This window comes from Leucoraja erinacea, chromosome 12 (genome assembly GCF_028641065.1).
Source record: "Leucoraja erinacea ecotype New England chromosome 12, Leri_hhj_1, whole genome shotgun sequence".
NCBI classification, from domain to species: Eukaryota; Metazoa; Chordata; class Chondrichthyes; order Rajiformes; family Rajidae; genus Leucoraja; species Leucoraja erinaceus.
Genome location: NC_073388.1, coordinates 46,533,250 through 46,558,595, shown reverse-complemented (window position 1 = coordinate 46,558,595; position 25,346 = coordinate 46,533,250). Strand labels below are relative to the sequence as shown.

The 25,346-nt window shown below is 44.4% G+C and overlaps 1 protein-coding gene across 3 annotated transcripts in view; it reads left to right on the top strand.

Annotated features, from left to right (window-relative positions):
- nkrf (NFKB repressing factor) overlaps positions 1–25,346 on the top strand; it is a 49,021-nt gene that overhangs the window by 4,327 nt on the left and 19,348 nt on the right. The window contains exon 1 of one of the 3 annotated variants that reach the window (XM_055644051.1): positions 15,316–15,344. The exons of 1 other annotated variant lie outside the window; for it this stretch is intronic. In XM_055644051.1, coding sequence (XP_055500026.1) covers positions 15,331–15,344 — 14 coding nt within the window. In that variant the 5' untranslated portion in view covers positions 15,316–15,330. Of the gene's footprint in view, positions 1–15,315; positions 15,345–15,631; positions 16,043–25,346 lie in introns of those variants that run through there. One more of the 3 variants, XM_055644049.1, reaches the window with a different exon arrangement.

The following is a 25,346-nucleotide window of genomic DNA, read 5'->3' as shown; positions in this document are numbered from 1 at the left end:
GTGGTGGAGGAAGGGAGAGAAGAGGGAGGGTGAAGAGGAGGGGGAGGGAGTGTTGGGGGATGAGGGGAAATGAGCCGCGTCTGCGCAGTTTGGGGCTATGAGTGAGTGGTGGAATATTGCGTTTGAGGACCAGCCCTCCCGTGTGACAGGGACCCAACGGGTCCCGCTTGGTCGAGTCTCCATTAAATTTGCCCTTCTCTCCTTAAAGTTATGCCCTCTAGCCTTTGACATTGCTGCCTTGGTAAAAAGGTTCTGACTGTCTAGTCCAGGGATGTCTCATAGCGGCTCGTACGTGTAACGGTAGGTCCTTGGGAAATCTGGTAAACTCGTGACTTTTTTCAACACTGTGAAAAATGTCCACAAGTAAAAAAATACTCGTGATGAAAATAATTTTTATTTTACTTGTGTGAGCCGCTACGAGACATCCACGCACTCCTACGGACCCGCTACGGACATTCTCCGAGTTCGAATCAGGGGAAAACTCGGAGGAACTCTTGAATTACCTCGTACAGTGGGACAGGCCCCTTACTCATCCACTCCCTACACACTTCCACCATCGCACCTGGCAGCATGTTCCAGGCACTCACCACTCTATGTGTTAATAAACAACCTGCCTCACACATCTCCTTCAAACTTTCCCAACGCCATCTTGAAGCTGTGTCCAGTCATCGAGGGGAAAATGATTCTGACTGTCTGCCCTGTCTATACCTCTCAGAATGTTCTAAACTTCACCCCTCATCTTCTGATGCTCCAGTCTAAATGTGCCCAAACAGTCTAAATGTGCCGGAGGTACACAAAAATGCTGGAGAAACTCAGCGGGTGCAGCAGCATCTATGGAGCGAAGGAGATAGGTAACGTTTCGGGCCGAAACCCTTCTTCAGACTAAATGTGCCCAACCTTTTCAAGATATTAAGTGGAACGGTGGTAGGGAGTCAAGGATTTGGGGGGAAAAGCCCCAAAATTAGATCTCCTGGGATAAAGAGGAAATGTTCATTCACGTGATGACAACAATTTGGAATTCTTCAGCAAGCGACATTGATGTTATTCTGTTCCAGCTTTAGACTTTTGATGTTGATAAAAAGGGAATGGGGATGAAAAGGCAGGTTGCACAGCAGCTGTGATCTTATTGAAAACGAACCTGATAGAAGGGCTGAATGGCCAACTTTGATCCCTAATGGCTCATCTGGTATGGAATTGGTTTAATAGTGAGTGCAATGGATGGGCCACAATATCTCCCTCACAGTATTTGTTGGAGTGAGGACCAGAGGCGAATGACCCTTGTAAAGTGACCCAGTAACAGCGGAAGCTGGAGAATTCTCAAGTAGCACACCATTGAACGATGTGATTGACCAGTTCAATGTATTGATTTAGTTTAGTTTAGTTTATTATTGAATTGTTTTTGTTGTGTGCTATCCAGCCATAACCACAAACATACTGACTCCCATGGTTATCTTGACTACACTTCTTCCCACCCTGCTTCCTCTAAAGACTATCCCCTACTCCCAATTCCTCCGTCTACACCGCAACTGCGCCCGGGATGAGGTTTTCCATACTAGATCATCGGAGATGTCCTCATTCTTTAGGAAATGAGGGTTCCCCATCTTCCATTATAGATGAGGCTCTCACTAGGGTCTCCTCGATATCCCGCAGCTCCGCTCTTGCTCCCCTTCCCCTCATTCACAACAAAGACAGAGTCCCCCTTGCTCTCACCTTCCACCCCATCAGCCGTCGCATACAGCATATAATCCTCCAACACTTTTGCCACCTCTAATGGGATCCCACTACTGGCCACATGTTCCCATCTCCACCCCTTTCTGCTTTCTGCAGAGACCGTTCCCTCCAAAACTCTCTGGTCAACTCGTCCCTTCCCACCCAAACCACCCCCTCCCCAGGTATTTCCCCTGCAACCGCAGGAGATGTAACACCTGTTCCTTTACCTCCCCCCTCGTCTCCATCCAAGGACACAAACAGTCTTTCCAGGTGAGGCAGAGGTTCATTTGCACCTCCTCCAACCTCATCTACTGTATCCGCTGTTCCAGGTGTCAACTTCTCTACATCGGCGAGATCAGGCGCAGGCTCGACGATCGCTTGCTGAACACCTCCGCTCAGTCCGCCTTAACCTACCTGATCTCCCAGTGGATCAGCACTTCAACTCTCCCTCCCATTCCCAATCTGACCTTTCTGTCCTGGGCCTCCTCCATTGTCAGAGTAAGGCCCAGCGCAAATTGGAGGAACAGCACCTCATATTTCGCTTCTGGGTAGTTTACAACCCAGCGGTATGAACATTGACTTCTCTAACTTCAGATAGCCCTTGCTTTCCCTCTCTCTCCATCCCCTCCCCCTTTCCAGTTCTAGACCCCAGACCCCCAGAGTCAAAGTCATAGCCAACGGCTGGCGATGGTGATTGTCCCGCGGCCATTAAAGCCACGCCGGGTGGTGCGAGGTTGCCACCAGTCTTACGGTGTGTCGCTCCGACTCCATTCTATCTCTGTCCCGCCCAGCGGTCTCCCCCGACATCCCAGTCTGAAGAAGGGTCGGTAGCAGCAGCAGCAGCAGCAGCAGCAGCGGGAGCCCTCCTCACCACCGCTCCACCTGCTCCGGTCTCGGCCAGCTCCGCGACGGCAATGGTGAGTCGACACCTGAGTCCCCGGCTTCTTCCTGTGGGAGGCCGCTCCTCGTTGCGGCCTCAACGATACCTGAGACCCGACGAGAAAATGATTCAAAAAGTTTCCCCCCCCCCCTCCCACCCCACACCACCCCCATAAAATAATAAAAACTACTCCATAATAAAAACGCGGACAGGCTGCAATGCGCCGCCTACCGGATGCTGCCTGTCCCGCTGAGTTATTCTAGCATTTTGTGTCTACTGGGATAACCAGGTTTAGAGATACAGCACGGAAACAGGCCCTTCAGCTTACCGGGCCCACACTGACTGTGATCACCCCGTACACTAGCACTATCCTACACACTAGGGACAATGAACCTACAAACCTATATGTATTGGGAGTGTGGGAGGAAACCGGAGCACCTGGAGAAAACCTTTGCGGTCTCAGGGAGAACATACAAACTCCGCACAGCAAGCACCCGTAGTCAGGATCGAACCCGGGTCTCTGGCGCTGTGAGGCAGTAACTCTACCTCTACGCCATCATGCTGTCTCAATGAAATATTGCAGGGGATTCTTTACGTCAATTACGCCAATACGAGAGAGCAGTTTATCCTTTGAACAGGAGCTCCCAGGGTGCAGATCCTATAAATATTTGAGCACAATTCCCAGAGTAAGTGTTCCGATTCAGGGGAATAACATCTTACTAATTGTGCTGCACCTGACACTTGCGTGGCCACATTCTGCTGCTCTGTATAGTCTAGAGGCAGCTGAGAAATACTGCTCACTATTGGAGGCTGTTTTAAATAGAAACCATTTTCACCCATAACATTGTTTTCACCAATGAAGTCCATGTTATTCTTTTAAAAGGGATCACTTTGAACCTACGGGGCATTCGAGAGTGAATACGATTAATTTCAGTCTGTTGTGAATAATGACTCAGACTGTCGGCTCATATGTTTGGCTGTTAGCTTGATACCTGGTGTGCATGAAATGTCGTCTGTGCAGTAATGTACGCCTGTGCATGGATGATGTAAAGATGAAGCCACTCAAGCCAATCGCAGGATGGGTGGTCGAATATGATGCTGTTTGGAATGCAGTAGAAACACGAGGCAGGCGTTGTCTTGCTTGGGAAGCTTATCATCCCCCAGCAGTGTGAATGTGTAGGAAGGAACTGCAGATGCTGGTTTAAATCGAAGATAGACACAAAATGCTGGAGTAACTCAGCGGGACAGGCAGCATCTCTGGAAAGAAGGAATGGGTGACGTTTAGGGTCGAGACCTTTCTTCAGACTGAAGAACGTCAGCCATTCCTTCTCGCCAGAGATGCTGCCTGTCCCACTGAGTTACTCCAGCATTTTGTGTCTACCAGTGGTATGGATCATTGATTTCTCTAATATCAAGTAACCCTTGGATTCCTTCTCTCTCCACCCCTCCCCCACCCCCACTGAATAGTTCCAATGTTCTCCTAATTAAATATCACTGATTTATGCCTTGTTGTCACTTTCCCCTCAACTAACAATGATCCATTCTACATGTTCCTTGATCTTCATCCCTTCTCTCACACCAAACCCTTCCATATCTCTATGTCTCCCTCTTCCCTCGTTGTCCTGCTAGTTTTACTGTCTGTATCCCTTCCTTATCACCTCCTCCACAGCCAACAATGGACCATTATGTGCTCTAATTTGTTTTGTACCTTTTCATATCTCTAGTTTCCTTCTCCCCTGACACTCTGTCTGAAGAAGGGTCTCGACCCGACACATCACCAATTCCTTTTCTCCAGAGATGCTGCCTGACCCACTGAGTTGCTCCAGCATTTTGTGTCGATCCACAAGAGTAACACTGGGTAACAGCGTAACCGTGTCAAACTGTTTTACCAAAAATATTTTGCCAATATTGCTAACTCATTGACTTTAATGTTACATATCTGCCTTAAGTTAAATAGAGACTAAATAATCGAGGGAACTGCTGTATTGCAAACAATGTCATTTCCAGAGATGCCTCCCATTTACTAGAAATTAATTTTATAAAATGCTAATTACAAAAGGTAAAATTAATCTCCAAGAAAATTTCCCAGAAATTAGAATTCCCATCTCGTGTCTCTGAACCAGTACTTTTGTTGCAGCAGTGTGTTTTGAAATTATTGCATAGAGTCACAGTCATACAGTGTAGCAACAGGCCCTTCGGCCCAACTTGCCCACGCCAACCAACATGTCCCATCCACACTAGTCCCACCTGTCTACGTTTGGCCCATATCCCTCTAAACCTGTCTAATCCATGCACCTGCCTAAATGTTTCTTAAACATTGAAATGTTCTGTGACCATCGGGCAGCACAGTGGAGCAGTGGCGGAGTTGCTGCCTTACAGCGGCAGCGCCAGACACAGAGTTTGTACCTTTTCTCCAGGTGCTCTGGTTTCTTCCCATACTCCAAAGACGTACAGGTTTGCAGGTTAATTGGTTTCTGTAAATATTGTAAATTGTCCCTACTGTGTAGGATAGTGGAAGTGTACGGGGTGATCGCTGGTCGGCGCGGAGTCGGTGGACCAAAGGGCCCGTTTCTGCACTGTATCTCTAAACTAAACTTTAATTGAAGGGGAGAGTATATTAAAGCTAGACATCATTGCTAAACAGCCCCGATAGAGCTGCTTGCACCATCTCTGTGATCAGGAGTCCACTTGGGCATCTGCTACATATCACTTATTGAATTTAATGACTGCAAAACGAATTAATCAGCTTGAAAGTAACATCTCATTTGCGTTTGGGGCAAAAATAAGTAATAAGACACAAAATTATGCTTCTGAGGAGCAGAAGGTATCTTGTGGAATGTGGCATCATTGTGATAGGCAAATAATTTCAACCTGTATAATCACTGGCTCAAATATAAAATTAATTCCCTCCCCCAGATTTCTATATTTATTTATCGTAGAAACTGAAATACAAATGTGAATACAACTATTAAATACCGGTTTATATCCATATCACAGTGATTATGAATCATGCCATGCACTGATCGATAATGAATGGTGCAATAAGCTTGATGGGCCAAATGGTCTCAAGCTTTATTTTACACTAGACTATATGGGACCCGTTGGGTCCCAGCTGCAGACGGGAGGGCCAGTCCCCCAACGCAATATTCCACCTCTCCACCAATTCCAATATTGCTGGCCAATGGAGGGGGAGGGTTTCTGGAGTGCTAGCATGGTGTTGTGGGCCGAAGGGACTGGTTTCCAGATGGCTTGTATGGACATTGTGGGCTGAATGGATGCTTGGGCTGGCAGCTCAGTCACTGAGACCACTCACTCATTCACACACACACACACACACACAAAGGCACACACACACACACACACACACACACACACACACACACACACACACACACACACACACACACACACACACACACACACACACACACACACACACACACACACACACACACACACACACACACACACACACACACACACACACACTCACACACCATATTTATTGCAGTAAACTTTCTTGAATACGCACACGGCTGAGTGCGGCCTCTCCACTTTGGGACTTCCGCAGTCAGCAGCACTTCCGCAATCTGCGTGACCTCTGCACTTACTGGAAATTACACAATCAGCGCGACCTCTGCTCCCACCGGAAATTACGCAATCAGCGCAACTTGTCCACCAAGCGGAAGTCACAAAATGAGCGGGACTTTTGAACCAAACACAGTCAGACCTAATAAAGCATTTATTCCTTCCAAACACAGTCGGACCTAATAAAGCATTGCAGTTTCAAGCACAGGCAGGGCAGCAGGCCAAACAACTCAAGGCATTGTCATTAAGGGCTAACAAATCATTTATTGCAAATACATTGCAGACTCACAGCTCAGTTGATTCACAGCTTAGAATGAGAGTCGTGGCCTCTCCCTCGCGATCTTGCAGAGTGACTGAGTCACGTCCAGGCATCCGGGGTTTTATAGTCCTGCCACCCCCCCAATTGCAATTGGAACTGAAGCTTCCTGAGGATCTCAAGGTTTTTTTAAACACTCATTACTTTTTTTTCATCGATGGGAAAAATCCTCAGAGCTAGCTCAGCGGAGGAGGACTGTGAGTAAGATGGTCAAAAACCATAGCGATATATGGTAGCGTTTTTTCTAAAATCAATATACAGCGCAGACAGGAAGTGGTCAAGATGAGACTTTTAATTATATAGATTTCTAACAGGCTGAGCAAAGAATGGACAGGAATTTCCACACAATCCGATAACATACATTTCCCATTCTTCATAAAACATAGCAGTATTTGTCGACAGGAGGGGAATTAAAACATTGAGATCTTTTGAAATCTAGAGCATTTCTCAAAGTATTTCTAGGTTTTCTGCTCAAATTCTGAGACAATTCAAGTCAGAATGCCCATGTGCCAACTACAGGGAAAACCCCGCCACAAAATTGTCAACTTCCATCTTATCACCATGAAAAATATCCCGAGGCATCAGCAGGAAACGGTGGTGTAGATAGACACAAGGAACTGCAGATGCTGGTTTCCAAAAAAAGGCACAAAGTGCTGGAGTATGTTCAACAATTCAAAATAAAACCAGGTGAAAGTGGTGCAAGAAATTATTTTGGATCCTCTCTTTATAGGGGTAAATTAAATGAGATTATTTTACAGCATTTTCTCCCCACGTTTATGTAAATACTGTTAATTGTTTTCACCGAGGCCTTGACTGTGATAACTTCCTTGTGTCTATCTTGGAAGGTCAAGAGATGTTTTCTGGGCAACATTCATACTTCAACCAATACTAGAGTGAATACTAGTTACAGCGTGTTGAACCTGTAGGCAGTGGCGGACTGGGTCTAAAAATATTGGTTGCCAGGAGACAAAGGGGGCCCACTTCATCAGGGGCCTACTTGATATAGGGGGCCCACTTGATCAGGGTGTCACTTGCCATCGGGCAAGCTGACACCCTGGCCAGTCCCCCACTGCCTGTAGGATAAAACTAAATCTCGCTACAGTCATTGTAGCAAACTCTCAACGGAAACAAAGTAAATAATTAACATAATTTTTGTGTTGTCCAAGATAAGGGAACCACTTAGGCACTGATCCAAACTACAGGCAATTCTATTTCTATAGTCCCACTGTTTTTAATTGTTAACTTTCACTCAAGGACTCCACTGGTTTTAGTTTTGATATTTTGTTTTACTGTGATTCCGTCTTTATGCTACATCATTGCTGTTAGGTATTGTTGTCATTTTTTGTTCCCCTGGTTTAAATCATTAAAAAAATATTACAGAGAAAATAATGTCACACTGGTGTTCTCGATATACATTAAAGAAAATCATGACTAATTTCCGCTAACGCTTCTCTCTGCTATTCCAACACCTGTTCTCCTCGCTACCCCCCCGGTAAATTCCTTTGACATTCTCTGCTGGAGCGATGTAATCTCATAGTAGTGCTCTAATCCTGTCTATTGCACTGCTTTAAAAACATGTGCATATATAAGAAAACAAGATACATCAAATAAATTTTAAAATTGCAATTGGAACTGAAGCTTCCCGAGACCAAAAACTGTAATTTATTAATAATCCTCCATTAACAAACTGTTAAACTTGCTCTTTACTTTCTTAAGATCAGCCATGATTGAATGGCAAAGTGGGCCGAATGGCCTAATGCTACTCCTCGTACTTATGACCTTATAACCATATAACCATATAACAATTACAGCATGGAAACAGGCCATCTCGGCCCTACAAGTCCATGCCGACTGAACTTTTTTTCCCTTAGTCCCACCTGCCTGCACTCATACCATAACCCTCCATTCCCTTCTCATCCATATGCCTATCCAATTTATTTTTAAATGATACCAACGAACCTGCCTCCACCACTTCCACTGGAAGCTCATTCCACACCGCTACCACTCTCTGAGTAAAGAAGTTCCCCCTCATGTTACCCCTAAACTTCTGTCCCTTAATTCTGAAGTCATGTCCTCTTGTTTGAATCTTCCCTATTCTCAAAGGGAAAAGCTTGTCCACATCAACTCTGTCTATCCCTCTCATCATTTTAAAGACCTCTATCAAGTCCCCCCTTAACCTTCTACGCTCCAGAGAATAAAGACCTAACTTATTCAACCTATCTCTGTAACTTAGTTGTTGAAACCCAGGCAACATTCTAGTAAATCTCCTCTGTACTCTCTCTATTTTGTTGACATCCTTCCTATAATTGGGCGACCAAAATTGTACACCATACTCCAGATTTGGTCTCACCAATGCCTTGTACAATTTAACCATTACATCCCAGCTTCTATACTCAATGCTCTGATTTATAAAGGCTAGCATACCAAAAGCTTTCTTTACCACCCTATCTATATGATGTATATCATATATATTTATGTTGTACCTTGATTGCAGCTTTCACGTGGTTAAATGTCTCAAAGTGTTTTGCAGCTTTTTATTAGACATATTGTGATAAGATGACCAAATGCTTGGTCATTGAGCTATAGTAGTGTACAGGCCCTTCAGCCCTGCTTGTCCATGCTGACCAAATTGGCATACAGGGCTAGTCCCATTTGCCTCGATTTCAGTTCACCAGACTGATTCCTGAGATGTCAGGACTTTCATATGGAGAAAGACTGGATAGACTCGGCTTGTACTCACTAGAATTTAGAAGATTGAGGGGGGATCTTAAAGAAACTTACAAAATTCTTAAGGGGTTGGACAGGCTAGATGCAGGAAGATTGTTCCCGATGTTGGGGAAGTCTAGAACAAGGGGTCACAGTTTAAGGATAAAGGGGAAATATTTTAGGACCGAGATGAGGAAAACATTTTTCACACAGAGAGTGGTGAATCTCTGGAATTCTCTGCCACAGAAGGTAGTTGAGGCCAGTTCATTGGCTATATTTAAGAGGGAGTTAGATGTAGCCCTTGTGGAGAGAAGGCAGATACAGGATACTGGGTTGGATGATCAGCCATGATCATATTGAATGGGCCGAATGGCCTACTCCTGCACCTATTTTCCATGTTTCTATGATTTGATCCATCTCCAGACCTTTCAAAACAAACATAAAATCATGGATTTGCCCAAATATTTTTTCAAAGTGATAATATTTGAGTGACATTAATGGCAAATCTGTGGAATTCATTGCCACATAGGGCCATGGAGGCCAATTCAGGGGATATTTTTAAAGTGGAGATTTTGACAGGTTTTTGTTTAGTAAGGGTGTCAAGGGTTAAAGGGGACAAGGTCGGAGAATGGTGATGAGAGGGGAAGATAGACCAGCCTGATTAAATGGTGGAGTAGACACAATGGGCCAAATGGCCTAACTCTGCTCATAAAAGGTTTGCTTATCTTGGACAACACAAAAATCATCTCAATTTTTTTTAAAGTCATAATTGTATCCAATACTATACCTTCTTCTGGCAGCTCATTCCAGCTATGGAACTACCCTCTTAGTGAAAAGGTTTCCCTTGAGGTATCTATTAAATCTCTCCTCTCTCACCTTAAGCGTATGTCCTCCAGTTTTAGACTCCTTGGAAAAAGACTGTATGTGTTCACTTCATCCATGCCCCTTGTGATCCTGTACATCTCAATAGGCCACCCTTCAGCCACCTATGCTCCAAAGAATCAAATTCCCAGACTATCCAAGCTCTCCCTATACCTCCCGCCCGTAAGCCCAACAACCCTGCTTGCTTCAGCAACCTTCAGCTTCAGCAATTGCTTCAGCAACCCTGTGCAACTTAATGGCATCCTTCCTATAGCTGGGTGACCAGAACTTCACACAGTGCTCCGAGTGTGGTCTCACCACATTAGATGGTGTTTAAGAAGTATTTTAAAAGATAAAGGAAAGGAAAAATGCAACAGTTCAGGGAAAGAATTTCACAGTATAGCACCTTGGTAGGTAAAGGAGCCACCACTGGTGGTGGAGCATAGAAAATTGGAGATATGGTTAGAGCTGGAATTGGAGAAGACCAGGGATCTTGGAGAGGAAATGAGTAAGAGGTTTGGCGAAGAAGTCATCTGTAAACAAAGATAACAATTTAAAAATCTGGCATTTCTGGAATTGATGCTGTTTTTCAATCTGAACACAGAAGCACATCATGAATGAGATTTGGTTCAAATCTGGATATGAGCCAAAGAACAATGGCATTTTTCTTGGAGAAACTAGAACTATGGTCACTGTTTAAAAAATAAGGACAGAGATGAAGTGAATGTTTCCGCTGATGGTAAAGCAAGTTGTTGGATCTAACTTCGACCAATGCCTAGGAAAGTGTTTGCACAGATATTTTTAAGGCAGATTCACACAGATTCTTGATAAGAAAGGGGGTGAAAGGTTGCTACAATGAGGAAGTATAGAGTTGCAGTCAGATCAATTATGATCTTATTGAATGATGGAGCATTTTCAAGAAATCTATCTAAATTATTTATTCATTTGGACATTATTCTTTCATACCACTTACTATCTTCCATAATTTGGAAAAAGTATTTACTCCATCCAAACCCCAGATTAAAAATGTTCATGAATTCTCCTCATAGCCTTCTGTCTTTCAGTAGCAAAAATCCTTGAGGAATAACGACGTCCTTGTTACTAAAGTTCCTATGCATCGTTCCAAAAATCCATATCATGCTGACATCCCAAAATCAACATTCTGGAAAATGATATTCCTTATTTGTGATTAATACCAGTATCTATAAAATTAAAATATTCCATGGGTTATTAATTACTTTACCTATTCAATTATAGTCATATAGCATAGAAAAAGCCCCTTTGGACTCTGACATCTTTGCCATCCATCATGCCCTATGCTATTCCCGCTTGCCTGCATTAACTCCATATTCTTTATCTGAATGGTTAATATCTCTACTATTTTCACTCAAGAAGAAATAAGTAAATTCTACTCTTTCCAAAGATAGTATAATCTTTCCAAAGAGTAGAATTTACTTATTTCTTCTTGTTTATATCAAAATATATTATTCGACTGAATTGTGATCTTCACACGTTTTGCCAATTGTCATATGCCATCTCTTGGGCTGAAGATCCGGTCTCCAATGCTGCATGATTCTATGACTCTGCTTTAAGTTATAATCCTCCTGAACCCTGTTCAGTTAATTGACTACTTTTGGGCTATTAGCAAATTTGGAAGCTTTATTCCCCCTATCCAAATCAAAGAGGAGAGAATCCACAAATAGCTATCAATTGCAAATTGAGGAGTACTTTCTTTTTGCTGGGGTGTTCTTCTGTTGGATCTGTGTTCTATGGTGGGATGTTTTAATGAGGCCACATTTAGTTTAGTTTAGAGATATAGCGTGGAAACAGGCCCTTTGGTCCAGAGTCGCCACAAACCAGCGATCCCCGCATACTAACACTATCCTACAGAGTAGGAACAATTTTACAAGGTTACCAAAGCCAATTAACCTACAAACCTCTGCATCTTTGGAATGTGGGAGGAAACCAGAGCACCCGGAGAAAACTCATGCGATCATAGGGAGAACGTACAAACTCTGTAGAGAAAACACCCGCAATCAGGATCGAACCCCGCTCTCTAGTGCTGTAAGGCAGCAAATCCACCACTGTTCCGCAAAATCTGCTGACTTAAGCAGCCATAAATGATTTATTGACACTACTTCAATGAAGAGTTTGAGAGTTAGAGTTGTAGAGTCACACTGCATTCCAAGCCAAGCATCTAAGACCCATTTACACCAATTCCAGTTTTATTCTTGCCACATACCATTCCACTCCACTCACCTACATAGTTGGGACAATTAACAATGGTCAAATCGCCTACCAAACCCCATGTTTTAAAGATGAAGGAGGAAATTGAAGAACCTGGTTGAAATCCATGCAGTCGCAGAGGGAACTTGCATACACTGCTCAGACAGCACAGGAGGTGAGGACTGAATCTAGGTTGGTGGTAGTTGTGAATTAGTAGCTAATATCAGCTATGCCATTGTGCTGCCTAAGCTGCCTTGGTCAAGAATTATTGCTCATGTTTAGCTTAGGTTTACTATTGTCTTGTGTTCCGCGCAATCAAATCAGATACTATACAGAAATACAATCAAGCCAAACTCAAGTACAATAGGGGAAGGTGCAGAATATAGTAGTCAGAATTGTAGCGTTGTCGTCAATTAGGTTGAGGAGAATCAGACTGTACCCTGGCTTATGGAAGGACCATTCAGAAGCCCGATGGGAAGAAGCTGTTCCTGAGTCTAATGGTGCACACATTCAAGCTTCTGCATCTTCTGCCTCGACAGGAGCAGGGAGAAGGAGGAATAAGCAGGGGAGGAAAGGTCTATGATTATGTTGGCTGCTTTGCTGAGGTAGATGGAGTCAATGATGGAGAGCCTGGTCCGTGTGATCGACTGGGCTACATCCACAACTTTCTGCAGTTTCTTGCAGTCTTGGGTACAGCTGTTCCCAAACCAAGCTGTGATGCAAGCCGACTGTATGTTTTTTTTTTATAGGAACAGGCAGCATTTTGTTGTCATGCTGCCTGTCCAGCTGAGTGATTTCAGCTTTTTGTATCTATCTTCGGTTTAATTCAGCATCTGCCGTTCCTTCCTACACATGATGCTGTTTTTTGTGGTGCATCTGTAGAAAATTGTAAGAGTAATTGAAGACATACCAATTTTATCGATCTCCTGAGCATTGGTCCATGATCGATCATTGGTAATATTACTATCAAGGAACTGGAAGCTCTCAACCATTTCCCCTTCGGCACCAGTGATACTGATTGGGGGCATGTACTCCACCATGTTTCCTGAAGTCCTTCATCTTGCTGACGTTGAGGGGAGAGGTTGTTGCATTGGTGTTGTGGTATTTGACAACTAATCAAGTACCATTTGCTAAAAGAACTATCTTCCCATTGCTCCTTGTAGGAGCTTACTCCTCTGACAGTTGAAAACAGCAACATCACAATTGATGACAAAACAATCGGGAATTTGCATTTGTATATTTTCTAAATTTCTGTAACAATTCCACACATCAAACTTGTTCAGAAAGGTCCGATATTAGAACACTTCAAAAGGGAATAGAAATTGACTGCAAAGGTCTTTCGGGTCATGCAAAGGTTCCAGGAATATACCTGCGTCCTTTCTGTAGGTCTCTAACGTCAATGAAACAACTTTTAAAGTGTAGAATCTCACTCACACACGGCAGCTCGGCAGAGATCGGGGTCATCTGCTTCTGGTGGTGTGGCGTGTAGAATAACGCGGGGCTGGAGCCCACCCCTTCAAACGGGAGGAGGAACACAAAGAGGCGCAATCCCAACCGTGGTACGTGGAAGGTAAAATGAGCGGTGAAATGTGACTGTGTCATGGATGGGGGGTGAATGTGTCATGGATGGGGGGGGGGGGAATGTGGGAGGGGGAGGGGAGAGGAGGGGGGGGAGGGAGGTGGGGAGGGATGGTGGGGAGGGGGTGGAGGTGGGGAAGGGACGGAGGGAGGGGAGGGGAGGGGGGGTTGAGGGGGGGGTTGAGAGGTGGGGAGGGGAGATGAGGGGTGGAGGGGAGGTGGGGGTGGGGAGAGGGGTTGTGGAGAGAGGGAGGGGAGGAGGGGGTTGAGGGGAGTTGGGGGTGAGGGGAGGTAAGGAGAGTAGGAGGGGTTGGGGTGGTAGGGGGATTTTGGGGGGGAGGATGGGGTGGGGTAGTGAGGGTGGTAAGGGGAGGGGGACGGGGGAGAGGATGGAGGAGAGGAAGTGGGGGGATGGGGGGTTGAGAGGAGGGGATGGAGGGAGGGGGTGAGGGCATGGGGGTGGGGAGAGGTGTGAGGGGTGGGTTGGGGAATGGAGATGGGACGAGGGGGGTGGGGGGGATGGAATGGGGAGAGGGGGGAGAAGGGATGGAGGAGGGGAGGGGATGGGGGGTTGAGTGGTGGGGGGGGGGGGAGGGAGGGGGAGGGAGGAGGGGAGGGGGTTGGGGAGAGGGTGGGAGGAGGGGGTGTGGGTTGAGAGTAAGGGGAGTTGGAGGGGGGGGTGGTGTTGGGGTTTGGAGGGAGGATAGGGGTAGTGGTGGATAGGGGTGATGGTGGGGGGGGGTGATGTGTGGGTTGGGGGAGAGGTAAGGCAGTAGGGGAGGAGGGGAGGAGTGGGGTTGTAAGGGGGAGGGGAGGAGGGGAGTGGGGTTAGGGGAGCGGGGTGAATGTTGACACCTACATGCATGGCATCTTGGTCGGCTTGAACAAGTTGGACCGAAGTTCTTCTCGGAACTCGTCTGAAATCAGTGAACACAATTCTGCGGGTCTGAAGTAGGGTCCCGACCCGAAACGTCGTATGTCCATTCCCTCCACAAATGCTGCCTGGCCCGTTGAGTTACTCCAGCACTTCGTGTTTTGCTCAAGATCCAGCATCTGCAGTTCTTTGTGTCTCCGACACGTCTCTGAGTGTGAAGACAGGTCCGGTCCCGAAATGCCTCCTGTTAATTTCCCTCCACGGGATGCTGCCAGTTCACCGATATTTTTGAGTAACTCGGCGAGCCAGGACAGCATCACTGGAGAGCGTGGACAGACAGGGGAGTTTTGGTCGGGGCTCTGGTTCAGACTGTGATTGTTTCTGAAGAAAGGTAGGTCACCTATCTTTATCCATGTCCTCAAGAGAAGCTGCCTGACCCGCTGCGTTACAAGTCTGAAGAAGGGTTTCGGCCCGAAACGTTGCCTATTTCCTTCGCTCCATAGATGCTGCTGCACCAGCTGAGTTTCTTCTGTGTAACCTCCGCTGCGTTACAACATCACTTTGGGTTTTGCTCAAGACCTGCAGATCCTTATGCCTTCATCTCTGTGAGTACATTTATTTTTACGCGGGGAAGGGGGTGGCAGATGCTTTCTCTCTCCTCCTCTCCTTAAAAAAAAAAAAAAAATATATATATATATCGGCGTTGAATTGTGCCCGGGGCAGTGCTGGTGTCAGGGCGGCGTGGGATGCAGCGTTTGTGACAGCAGAACGGATACATTGTGGTGCTGGGGCTGGGATGTGCTGAGCTGAGCGGCGCCTGCGGTCAGCCAAGGTGGGGGGCGCTGTAGGCTGGTGGCCGGCAGTCGGAGCGGAAGGCAGGGGTGGAGGAGGAGGAGGAGGAGGCGCGGCGTTGCGTTGCGGGCCTTGAGTTTGCTGTCGCCGGCAGCGTGCGCTGCATCGGCATCGGCGTTCGTTCACTCACCCGCGGCCAGGGAGAAGCCTGCACCGGGCCCGCGTCCCCGTCCCCGTCCCCTTCACGCCGCCAACCCCCCCCCGGTGGGGCTCCGGGCCCGGCCTCTAAGATGGCGGCCGGCGTGGACTCGCTGGCCAGGCCCAACAGGCAGCTGGCCGTGGCCGAGGCCGAGGCGGTAGAGCACTATCGCGGGCACTCCGAGAGCGACGGCCACTGGCACGTCCGCCGCCAGTTCATCAGCGGCCACATGCACGACTACCCGGGCGGCAGGATGGAGCAGCTACTCGCCCTCTCCATGGTCTGGACCAACCACGTCTTCCTGGGCTGTAGGTGAGTGAGCGGCGACTAGGCCCCGGGCCTCGGCTTCTGTTACATAACCCAGCCGGCCCCCTCCTCACTCACTCGCGGCGGCAGGCCTCGGGCTCTCCCAGGCTGCAGGCCCCGAGCAGTGGATCAGCTCCTGCGGGATGGTGAACAACTGACAGTAGCGGTTCCCTCCTGTCTGTAATGGCAGGGGCTGTAATACTCTCCACCCCCACCCCACTAAATCTTCCGCAATTTAGTTTTCTATAGAGGTAGATTTTAACAATAGCCGTCTCCTCTTTATGTTATTGATCGATGGAGTATAACTTTCCCAGAAGATGGAGTGCCAACAGAGTGCCCGTATTAAACTAATAGGATGAGATTTGCAGGTGCCTGTTGACAGAAATTGTCCATGAAAGATTTGTCATGCGTTAATCTTTTTCCACGATTGAGATGTTGGTGCTGCTACGATGGTGAGCCAGGAGTTGCTTTCTGGCCGCAGCTTCTGCCAGAAGGGTTTCCTTCCACGTGTGTAGCGGCAGATTATCATATCTTTCAGGTAATTAGCACCCTAGCCGCTATTTGGATGAGAATGGTGGAAGGGGGTGTCTTCTAAACGCACGCAAGCTCACACAGAGACCTTCAGAGCTTCTTCTCAGATATGACTAGCATACGGTCCTTCACCTTGGCTCCTAACAATCTGTATAGGTTCCAAAGCCTTCAAAACATTCATTCCGATCAGTAGATCAACACTAGAATCTATTTCAGATATCTTGACATCCTTCAGGTAAGGCCACTGTTTTAATTCTTCATGTCTTGGTATATGCTGACGATCAACAGGCATAGTTCCATGCGCAAACACTTCAGTGTGAAATTATCTTCATCCAAACTGGATATCTCCATACTCGTAATGCAATGACTCGTGCTCTCTATCTTTATTCATGGTATGTAATCGAATCTTGGTCTCTTCTCCTGTGAAAATCGGCCTTCTCGTCAGCCTTTCTGTGCAAAAGGTGGTCGAACTTCCATAATCCAGAAAAGCATATGTTTGCAACACTGCATTCGTCTTGCTGTTCCTTACTTGCACTGGTAAAATAGAAAAATTACGAGGTTCAACCCTGGCCCCAATATGAGCAGATACTTGAGGCGAGGTGATAGCATTTCTAGTAGTTGGCTTCTCGCCCTCTTCTGTTTGTTCCGGTTCTTTTTCTTCTTCCAGCTCTGACAGCTCTTCTTCTTCAACGTGAAGTGCTTCAGGATGATATTGATTGCATTCATAACAAATTATAGGACTCTCACCATATGTCCCTTTTTCAAACATCCAAAACAGATTCCCTTGGCTTTCAAGAAATCCATCTTGTCTTCATATTCTTTCATCTTGAATCTTTGACACCATCCATCTTATGGTGTGACCAACTTCATCACATAACAAACAAAATACTATTTGTTTGCTAGTAGACACCTTTATTTTTCTTTCATCTGTCTTTTCCACAGATACGGTCATGATAGCAAAACTACTTCTCTTCGGTTGAGATCTTTCTTCAGTTTTGGAAAAGGTAGAACCTTTATAAGTTGCAAGTGGTCTGCGATCTTCAATAGTTCCGTGGTATGAGTCTGACATGTACCGTACTTCTTTGTCCAAGAATTCCACCAGGTCTGGTAGCCTGGCTACTTGGTTCCTTTCATCTCGTATTTCGTCTCTCCACTTTTCTCTCAGTCTTCTGGGCAACTTGCTCAAGATCATTCTCATATTACTTGCATGATTCATTTCCTCCATGTAGCTGAGATTTTTCATCGAGCTGCAACATCGTCTCAGAAATATTACATAATCACTCAATTTTTCCACATCTTCTGGCTTGATTTCTTTCCAAGCATGGGCCTTTTCAGTGTATGCATTCGCAATCCTCTGTTCATCACCAAAACGTTCTTCAAGTAATCTTCTCGCCTTTCTATAGCCCTGGTTGCCTGGCTCCTTCTGACAACTTTCTACAAGTACCTTCACACTTCCACTTGTATACTTCACCAGAAATCGTAAGCGTTCTTTTTCATCCTTAACTTTCGTCTCTAGCACCTCCTCTAGTGCTCTTAGGAAAGTTTCACACACCAAAGGATCTCCACCATATGTCGGAATTTCTACTGGTGGTAGAATGAGAGAGGTATTTTGTCGAGCTATAATCTCGTAGAATTCAGATTGCCTATTCAACAGTGCCAATAATCCATCCTGAAAACTCAGTCTTGACCCCACCTGTTCATAAACAGGTCTTTGTGATTCAAACTCGAAAAAGCGTGATTAAGAACTATTGGTTTGGCTCGAGCATCCACAGACGCTCCAATAATAATTGGTTTCGATCTAGCACTCATTTGCTGAGATGCAGTTTTACCCATCTTCCTCTGTTTCCAATGGGTTTTCAAAGCCTAGAAATCAGGTGGACCTCGATTGTGGAATTGATCCAATTGCCAATTCATTTTGAGCAGTTTTTCTTCTTGGTCCAGAGCTCGTCATCCTCGACGATCTAGAGCTGCATCTTGACCCCTCTCCATCTAGTATGTCCTTCCTGGCTTTGGCCACGACCATCTTTGTGTCTAATTCCAGTTGTTCCTGCTGTCGCGCCATCTCCTGTGTCATCTCTTCTTGACGTCGCCTCATCTCTTTTTGCTGTTGCGTCATCTGTCGCTCGATCTCATGTTTTTTCTTCATGGCATCCACTTCTATTGAGAGCGCAGCTAAATCAGCTTCTGCTCCTAATTGAGCAGACACCCTCGAAAACGAACTGGCTGAGCAACCAGATCTATGACTTGATCCTCGTGAAGATATATTGGAGATATTATCTCGTCGTCTAAATTCATCTTCCATTCTGGCACCTTGTTGCTTCGCACTTCCAGCTACTAAGCTCGTCACTTGTGACATAATTTCAGATAACCACTTCTCTGCCTTTTTCTTGAAACCATTAAATATCTTCTTTGTGTCTTCATCCCACTGGGTATGTCTTCTGCATTCTTCCCAAGACAGCACTGAACACAGCAGTACATTCTGTTTCTTGCCAACCTCCTGGTAGAAGTTCCATAGTTGGCTCATTTTAGATTTCACCTTGATCTCGTTCTGTTCTGATTCCATTCGTTTCTTCAGTGTATCAATTAATCTGGTCACCTGCAACCATAATTCATTTCTCTCTTTCTCGGTTTCCCACAAATAGGCAGCATGTGAAATATCTGTTTCTTCAAGTTGTCTGGGTCCTTCTTCACCACCACGTGGTTCATCTGCCATCATCTTCTAAATTCATGATTTTAAAGAGGTCTTGGCAGATTGCCAAGTCTTTAAATTAATCGAATAAGTCTCTGCTAGTAGTTGTGGTTTTGTTTTTGTCAACAATTTCTTCCAAAACTAAAACATACTGATAATGTAGAGAACATCTCTTCCCAAAACAGCATTCTTGGTGCAAAACCAGGTGGAAAATGTAGCTCTAATTCAATAGAATGCACTTATCAGGAGCAATTCAAAACAATCCAATGTCGGTCTGCTTTCCCCAGACAAGCTGGAGAAAACACTTTCTGAGTTCTGTGACAGAAGTCTTTTAATTAAAGCCGTGATTTTAGTTCAAAGAGTAATAATCAATTTGTACTCACAAATCCAATGATACGCCTTCAGATATGTCTCGATGCTGTAGATACACCTCAAGGCTTCTCTGGCCAAGATCTAGTTCCTCTTGGAATCACTTTCTTCTGGATAAAACCTCTCCGAGGATTTTAGCCAATCTCTTGTCCTCTTCTCTGGGACTGGTATTTGACCCCCACCGGCCCCTATCCTTCTACTTAATGTAGCGGCAGATTATCATGTCTTTCCAGTAATTAGCACCCTAGCCGCTATTTGGATGAGAATGGTGGAAGGAAACGCACGCAAGCTCACTCACAGAGACCCTTCAGGGCTTCTTCTCTCAGATATGACTTAAAAATACAGTCTTTAGATGAATAAATGCTTTATTGTTGCTAGAAAACAGTGAAATACATCCAAGTTTCTTCCGACTCGTTACTACAATCTTCTTCCAGCTTATTGCTTTAGACATTAGAAAACTCCTCGTGTCTCCATAACACTGGAAAGATCTGGCATGATCGCCTTTAGATCTCCCATGGACCCCGCATGATCTTACATGATCTTGCATGGTAGAAGGGTTAACCTTCCCCATGGCTCTCCAAACTAATCTAAAAAACTAAACTTCTGCGCAAGCATCTAAGCTCCAAACACGCCCCAAAAACACGTCATAAACCCCACCCACAATATAATGGGCAGTCTAAAATTTAAAGGCACATGCCATCCTCAATGGCATGCAAAACATTCCAAATGGCCACTACAACGTAGTCTTGGAATATTAAACATAAATACTGGCTTTTTCTACTGGAAGCTTTCTTCTTAAATCCCAACTCTGGTTTTCTTCCCAAGGAGCTCATGGACTGACATCCCAAAGATTGAGGCTTTGGATCAGCTATCTTTTTATTTGTTAGCCCACTGGACTGCATTTCTGAGAGTAATCTTGAGTTATAATTTTTTTGTACTTTACTCCCCCCTCCCCCTCTCTCTCATCCCCCCCCCCCCCCCCCCCCCCCCCCAATGCCCATTGCACCCCCCAAAGTCATCATGCCAACACTTGCCCAATTGCTCCTGTGTCTTGATATATCAATTTAGAATGGTGGTGTTCCAGTGAAGTGCATTGGGATAGTTTAAAAAAAGCATTTTATAAATTCAGAATATTGTGGAAATGAGTCATATAGGTGGCTATGGAGCATGGGGTTTGCTGAGTACTATTTGAAAGTACTGTGGGAGTATCACTGCATTTATAGATTAGAAACCATATGTATTGAATTTTGATTAGTAATAGTACTTTATGATTGCATGCAATGAATGTGCTCCATAAACAGAAGAGGAATTATTTTTACAGCTTTTTTTTGTACTAGAATGTTTGGCTCACACATTCTTTCTGTCTTTGAGATTTCCTTACAAGCCACAAATAAATGTAGAGGTTGTTTCTATTGACATATGACTACTTACTAATCCAACAAACACAGGTTGGGTATTGTCTGATTAGTACAGTACAGCAGAACTTATCAAATTAAAACTAAATATTTCGGTTAATTCAGAGTTGATAAGTCAGTTTGCTAGAATTTCTGTACTCGGTGTGTCAATGCTTGACTTGATTATTGTCCAAATAGAAATATAGGCATGTCGGGTAACAGATATTTCTCACAAAATTCACATATCACCTAAAAATTTTGAAATATTTAGTAAAATTTGCTGTCAAAGCATCATGTGCCATGTGTTTTATTGGCATATTTTATTGTAAGGTCGGCAATATACTGGCGATTGAGTGAATGTCATGCCAAGTAGCTCTCCTTACAGCAGCTGATGTTTCAAGCGAGAGATTTCACATCAGATTCCAGCACAATCTTTGACCTTACGCATCCAAGTCAAATCAAGGATGTTTAATTATCATATACACTGACTTAGGAACAATAACATTCTTGTGTGCAGCAGCATAACTGACCTGCAAACTGAATACACACAGATAATATATAATAAATAAAAAATATAAATAATTTAATAACCATGATTTTAGTGCCAAAAAAAACTAGTCCTAAGAGCAACCAAAGATAGTCTGTAGACGTTCCTAGTTGCCACAGCTGATTCAAGATATTGCAGCATTGTTCCATCCTTTTTGACACTTAATGCTGGAAGGATGCCTTTGTGTCAGGTACTGGCTTGATTCGGACGTCTCACAATTCCTTCGGGCTCTGTTTTAAAATCTGGGAGCCCTGTCTTACGAGTTTGTTGGATGCCAGAGGTTCAAGGAGATAGTCCACCTTGGATTATTTTTCTAGACACTTCAAATTTTTATGATCACAGAAGGTAACATGACCCAAAAATTCCTCAAGGAAATTCAGACAACCAGACAAATCATTAGCATTGACAATGTTCTTCAATAAGACCCTCTTCCCCATTAGTTAAGAAAGCGTAACTTCAGCTTTCAAAAGGTCGGGCAACCTTGTGCCTCAAGTTATTTTATTCACCAGCTTCAGATGAGCAACATCAGGGTGAACTGCCAGGTCCTAATGCTATTCCTCAAAACAATTGTGAAGGAAGGTACTGCAGATGCTGGTTTATACCAAAGATAGACACAAAATGCTAGAGTAATTCAGCGGGACATGCAGCATCTCTGGGCCAAAGGAATGGGTGACGTTTTGGGTCGAGACCCTTCAGACTGAGAGCCAGGGGAGCAGGAGACACAGAGATACATAGATACATAGAAAATAGGTGCAGGAGTAGGCCATTCGGCCCTTCGAGCCTGCACCGCCATTCAATATGATCATGGCTGATCATCCAACTCAGTATCCCGTACCTGCCTTCTCTCCATACCCCCTGATCCCTTTAGCCACAAGGGCCACATCTAACTCCCTCTTAAATATAGCCAAAGAATTGGCCTCAACTACCTTCTGTGGCAGAGAGTTCCAGAGATTCACCACTGTGTGAAAAATGTTTTTCTCATTTCAGTCTTAAAGGATTTCCCCTCTATCCTTAAGCTGTGACCCCCTTGTCCTGGACTTCCCCTAACATCGGGAACAATCTTCCTGCATCTAGCCTGCCAACCCCTTAAGAATTTTGTAAGTTTCTATAAGATCCCCCCTCAATCTCCTAAATTCTAGCGAGTACAAGCCGAGTCTATCCAGTCTTTCTTCATATGAAAGTCCTGACATCCCAGGAATCAGTCTGGTGAACCTTCTCTGTACTCCCTCTATGGCAATAATGTCCTTCCTCAGATTTGGAGACCAAAACTGTACGCAATACTCCAGGTATGGTCTCACCAAGACCCTGTACAACTGCAGTAGAACCTCCCTGCTCCTATATAGATAAGGAAGGGTAATGTGAAAACGAGACATCAAAAAGATGAAGCTCAAGGAAAATGTAGAATAGATCATTGTTAGCTAGGAGAATTTGACATAAAGCAAACAGATAAAATTTACTCGGGGATAATCAGACTGGTCGGAGAAAGCAATGGTTACTTGAAGTTGGAGAAGTCAATGTTCATACAGCTGGGGTACAAGCTGCACAAGCGAAATACGAGTGCCGTTCCTTCAAAACAATTATTGTTTTCATTTTTGAACATGCTGCCAAGACCATCAATATCTCAAATGTCACCGTGATATTTGCCTCTACCACCAACCCTGGCAGTGCGTTCCGGGCATCCACACCCCCTGTATATAGGTTTTTGCCCCCTGCATCTCATTTAAACTTTGTCCCTCTCACCTTAAAGCCACGCCCTCCAGTATTATTTTTCCATCCTGGGAAAAAGGTTCTGACTATCTATCCTATCTACGCCTCTCATAATTTTTATACTTTAGTTTCCTTTAGAGATACAGCACGTAAACAGGCTCTTTGGCCCACCGAGTCCATGCGATCACCCCATACACTAACACTACCATACTCACTATGGAAAACTTACAATTTTAACAAAGCCAATTAACCTACAAACCTGTATGTCTGGAGTTTGGAACACCTGGAGAAAACCCATGCAGTCACAAGGAGAATGTATAAACTCCATACAGACAGTGCCCGTAGTCAGGATCAAGCCCGGGTCTTTGTGCTGTAAGGCAGCAGCTCAACCGTTGTGTCACTGTGTCACCCTAAGTAAAAAACAGGACTCCCTGCAACCTCTGGCGTTCCAGAGAAAACCATCCAATTCCATCTGCAATCAAATTGTGATCTAGATTTATTGGAAGCCCCTCTCCTTCTAAATAGGTTCAGTGCATTTACTATCTGTACGATGTCAATTCTGACCTCATTGCTGAAAGATTATTGCCTAAAATTATAAATGGACTGGACAAGCTAGATGCAGGAAAAATGTTCCCAATGATGGGGGAGTTCAGAACCTGGGACAACAGCCTAAGAATAAAGGGGGGGGGCATTTTAAACTGAGATGAGAAAAAACATTTTCACCCAAAGAGTTGTGAATTTGTGGAATTCTCTGCCACAGAAGGCAATAGAGGCCAATTTGCTGGATGAATTTAAAAGAGAGTTAGATAGAGCTCTAGGGGTTAGTGGAATCAAGGGATATGGGGAGAAGGCAGGCACGGGTTATTGATTGTGGATGATCACAATGAGTGGCGGTGCTGGCTTGAAGGGCCAAGTGGCCTACTCCTGCACCTATTTTCTATGTTTCTAAAACCTATTGAATGTGACACATTCACACAGGTGAGCCCAGGGATATTTTGAAGGACTAATTTTCACTGATGTTAGTCTTGGTCCAGAAAACCCTTTAGTAAGATTGATAACACACTTTAGATGTTAAGTATTTTATTTTGTATAGTTATTGACTGAAAGTAATATTTAATGCAATTGGAAGGTGACATCCTTCTGTTTATCCAGATGTGGATCTGCTGCCTGAGTAAAATATTGATCTATGAGGAGAATTGAACAGGCTTTATGCTTAATTATGAATGGAACTTGAATTATTCATATATTTTTGTTTTGTTTCTTGGTGTTATGGGGGTATTTATCGTTGCAAAATAAGATATTTTCAATTATACAAAAAATGTTCAGCCCAAGTACATCATCTTTTAGTGTGTGGCAAATTGCAACCAAACCTAGAATGAAAGTACATGCACAATCATGAATAGCATTGTTTTCACTATTTTCCATGTAAGGTAACATATCAGTGGTGAGTAGTTCTACAAGACGTACACAAAAGTGATGTGTTCATTGGATAGTTTCATAAAATAAATTACATGAATGAATTTATAAAATGTATTGGTAATAATTTTCTAGGTATTATAAAGACTGAATAGTGAATAACTGAACAGTTATTAAGTTAAAACGGAAAAAAAACAAGTATGAATCGTGAAGATTGATATGAAGCTCGGACATGAATGGTTAATCCACACATTTTGATTTTCAAACTTTCTTAAAGTCACATTCAAGAGGCTTTTTACATTTTCTGATTATTTTTAGATATGGAACATTATTGGAGCCTAGAGAGAGAGGATCTGCTTTAATTCATGTACTGTTCTTCAAATTATGAATTTCTAGTGCAGACCAACGACTAGGCACTTTGCAATACTGAAGTAGAAGCACTTTGCAATGCTGGAATAGAAGTCAGAGTTCATTGCCTCAGTGTTCAGACTGAGTTCAGTTAGTGGGGATCTCTTGTCAGTTGAGTGATATTTAATGTACATTTTATATAGCATAAAGATCTATCAGAGGGATGTGAATTTGTCTTAATCTTTTGTTTTAAAATCACAGACAAATACATTAATCAAATCTTGTTCTGTACATTTAGAAATTAAAAGT